Below are 3,940 nucleotides of genomic sequence, written 5' to 3' on the forward strand. Positions count from 1 at the left end.
CCTGAATTCCTAGCGATGTTTTCTTTTACCAAAAAACTAAATACATTTTGAAATTCAATTTACAAGGTTGAAAGACAATTTATACAACCACATACTTGCAAACGAGCATTGCAAAGTTAAGTAAAAGTTTTGAGAAAGTAATTTTGTACGGAAACAACATCATTATTACAGGAACACTTAATATATGAGCGAGTAAACTGTGTCTGCATCCGGGGGTCCAGGGAATCCCGACGCGTACGCTTATCGCCCCCGCTTCATATATAAACACGTCTAAAGTAGCTAACATCACAGTTTCACACAGTTGCTCCAAGTCAGCTATACGCATCGCGTCCTCAATCGAAACTATTCTTTAAAATCTCGATCACTCTCCGCCATTCTCAACCATGCTGACCATCCAGTTCTTCGCTCTAGCGCTCCTCGCGACCGCGCACGCTCGCTCCGTCTACTTAGAAGACTTAAAACTACAACCTTATCTCATAGATGTCACCAACATCGACCAAGATGACTTCGAAGACGCCCTCACAGACCATCGCTACGAGTCCGTTCACCCAGCTTACTTAAACAGAGTCCGTCGTCAACTCGGCAGCATGAGTACGAACCCTGATGGGAGCACAAATTTGAATCTGAAAGTGCCCCTGGTACGCGGGGAGAGCAACGTGCTGAGTGCGGTGGGATCCGCTTCGGGGATCCAGTCGGCAGCTGGGTACAGGGATGCGGGGATCAAGGCTGGGCCGGGGTATGGCGCCGCTGGCGGCGGACTGGCTTTAGACAATATGTAAGTAGCTACAGTTAGATGAAAATAAAATAGTTGTAAGATACACAAGTGAACAATGATATGCACGCATATCAGCTATAAGCTGCCTGTGCATTATAAATAATAATACGTATAAAAAGAAGTAAAAGCGAATCATAAATTATAGTGATAGATATTTGTAAAAAAAAACTTTTTTTAACAGACTTGCTTTTCTGAATGTATATTTTATTTTGCATTGTCATCCAAACTATGTTCGCATTATGACTAAACTAGCTGCTGCCCGCGACTCCATTCGCGTAGACCTACCGAATATATAGAAAAAAAATCGGTCGTTCGAGAATTTTATATACTTATATTAGAAAAGATAAGAGATATATATAATAACGTAGTTTTTCGGCCCAAGTTCACCATTAAATTGGCCGGAAGTAGAGATAGAGAGAACGCTAATATTAGACATAAACATAGACAACTTTATAGCAAAACTTTTTTTTAGTCACGGCCATCAGATGAGTCTCACCGGCCAGCACGTCCCAGGCCTGGGCAACCAGCTGACCGCCGCCGGAAGACTCGGCCTTGTCAACACGGAGAACCACAAGTTGGGCGCCAACGCGTTCGTCACCAGGACCATGCCTAACATCCCCAATCTGCCCAACTTTAACACCCGAGGTGGCAGCCTGGACTACTCCTTCAGGTAGGTTTCTAACCCTACCATGTTTGAAGGCAAATATTTATTAGGGCGGTCATTCAAATATTACGTTGGCAAAGTGTTAGGAGCGAGAGCTTTATGTCAAAAAAAAAATCGAAGGAAGGTGCCCCTTTCGTTCACGTGAATATTGGCATAGTTTTTATAAAATTTCCTAATGGTTTATTTTAAATCAGTCTTACAATCTAATCTAAAGTAATTTTATACAGAACTTATTTTTTTACTAACCGTTACCCGCGACTCCGGCCGTGTAGACAGTCTATTCTAAATTAATTTTATACAGGAAAGAAATTTATCTACACCCATATAGTAAATCCTCAATTATGCGTTCAAAAACCATAGGTAATGACGAGCATTAAGACATTGGGTTCTATTATGAACACGGCTGTATCGTAATGGTCATTACGATACAGAAATCTGCAGCAGCACGTCGTCGCGGGCGCAGCTCGTGGGGCAGACATACCTACCTATTTCTCGTTAATGCAGGTCATTCTTAATGGTCCTTGAACACATGATAGAGGATTTAATATAGGGATATAGATAAAATATTGTATGCAACTGTACGTAATTAGGCCTTAAAACACTCATCTTACAGTCTATTCTAAAGTGATTTTATACAGAAAAATATTTAATTGTTTATATTTATTTCTTACTAGCCGTTACCCGCGACTCTGGCCGTGTAGAATTCGATCATCTAAAACGAATCCAATCTAATTTCATCTAAATCGGTTCAGCGGTGTAGTCGTAATGAAGTAACAAACAAACAGACTTTCGCATTTATAATATTAGTGGGATAGTGGGATATAAGTAGGATGACAAAACTGATTCAAAAAACTCCACGGCTGGACGGACGTAACCATGGAAGCAGTTTTAGTGTGAAAGAGTAACACACATAATACATTCAAATATTATTAAGTATTTCTAATATTAGTTGTACGATCAAAGGTGCTTCATCGGGCTTTTTATAGTTAAACAAACTCTGTTTCTCTTCCAGGGACAAAGTGGGTGCTTCCCTCGGCATGGCGCACACGGACCTGCTCCGCAAGACAGACTACTCGGCGATGGGCAACCTGAACGTGTTCCGCAGCCCGACCTCCTCGGTGGACCTGAACGCTGGCTTCACCAAGTCACAGTCGCCCTTCCCCGCCTTCAACCACAACTGGAGGCCGCAGGGTGGTTTGAGCTTCACCCGCTATTTCTAGAGATGAAACTGCTGGATTCACTCTTTAAGGTTCCCATCCACCATAATCGCTATCAGCGTCCATCAGTCCACCGCTGGACTTATGCCTCTCTCAGTGAGCGCATTGTGCCCTCGGCTCCACGCATCCAGCTTCTACTAGCAGTCTTTCGGAAATCGTCGCTTCACCTGGCTGAAAGGTATCCTACACTACGTTTGAACTCGTTTACTCCAACGGTTGTCTTCTTCTGCAGAATGACCAGCCCCCAGAGGTGAAGCATATCACAAACTCCGTCACCATTCCGACATAGTATCAGGACCGGCCCGTCACAGACAAAACACCGTACCTATGTATGTGACGTTACCTTCGGAGTTTTTTTTATATTTAGAACTGACTATACGATTGAGCTACGTGGTGATAAGTCCAGATGAGGCCAAAGATTTTCATGTTCAGTAACAGCCTATTCACTCTTCAAGTCCTATTGAACTTTTTCGGATAAGCAGACAACGGAAGTGAATTCCAGAAGTTCACATTTTAAAAGACGAAGCGAAGTGCTTTGACCACGTTCACTTCTTGATGTAATTACAATGCTTGATTTTAATTCTACTATTATGATTAGTTGATTACAATATTATTTTTAAGTAACAATTATAATTGCTTTAGTTATTTTAAAGCAGGAGGTAAAGTTGCCATGTACCAATATTTTTATTTGTACAGTCATCAGCAAAAGTATGAAGGGAAGGTTATGAGGCGCAAAATATTACAACGACTACTGCCAAGATAATAAAGACCGTGTATAATGTCATTTTAACCGTCACAACCGCTCAACTATTTTTGCACATGACTGTATCCTTCTTTAGAAATATTTTCCAACAATGTAAGTGAGACTAATGTTTCTAGCGAATAATCTGAATTTGTATTTATAAGAATAAAGATTATCTGCCTCATAATTTTGTAGTTTAAATTTCTGAAGCAAGAAAATCTGAATTAATTACTGATGCTCGATTTACGAAATTGTACAAGACATATTATTAATTAATATAAATATTAATATCGTCCTCTCCTATCCTATCAAATTATATTGTATAACTCTTTATGTACATAAAACACATTAATCCTATTAATGAGAATAGTACTACTATAAATGACTTTTTTTATCCCTGAGAGACCATAGATCACTCCAACGCTACGGCTTTTTTCGGTATTTCATAAAACGAAATATTTTCTTTCCTTTACTTTTAATAAAGATGAAGCTCCCTTCGTACTATTTATCACGACGTTTACAAGTACATAAAAATATATACA

General features: G+C 40.1%; 1 protein-coding gene across 1 annotated transcript; it reads left to right on the plus strand.

Annotated features, from left to right (window-relative positions):
• The first annotated feature begins 293 nt into the window (after positions 1-293).
• Positions 294-3,585, plus strand: LOC141440581 (attacin-like). Its single transcript, XM_074105143.1, has 3 exons — positions 294-775; positions 1,248-1,445; positions 2,452-3,585. Exons 1-3 carry the CDS (start codon positions 384-386, stop codon positions 2,657-2,659), a joined length of 798 nt encoding a protein of 265 aa, XP_073961244.1. The 5' UTR covers positions 294-383; the 3' UTR covers positions 2,660-3,585.
• The last annotated feature ends 355 nt before the right edge of the window (positions 3,586-3,940 follow it).

Source organism: Choristoneura fumiferana, chromosome 22 (genome assembly GCF_025370935.1).
Source record: "Choristoneura fumiferana chromosome 22, NRCan_CFum_1, whole genome shotgun sequence".
In the NCBI taxonomy this organism is placed as follows: Eukaryota; Metazoa; Arthropoda; class Insecta; order Lepidoptera; family Tortricidae; genus Choristoneura; species Choristoneura fumiferana.

Coding starts and splice junctions, on each gene's coding strand:
- LOC141440581 (XM_074105143.1), top strand. CDS start 384: ATGCTGACCATCCAGTTCTTCGCTCTAGCGCTCCTCGCGACCGCGCAC. Junction 776..1,247: donor GGACTGGCTTTAGACAATAT/GTAAGTAGCTAC, acceptor ACTTTTTTTTAG/TCACGGCCATCAGATGAGTC. Junction 1,446..2,451: donor AGCCTGGACTACTCCTTCAG/GTAGGTTTCTAA, acceptor TTTCTCTTCCAG/GGACAAAGTGGGTGCTTCCC.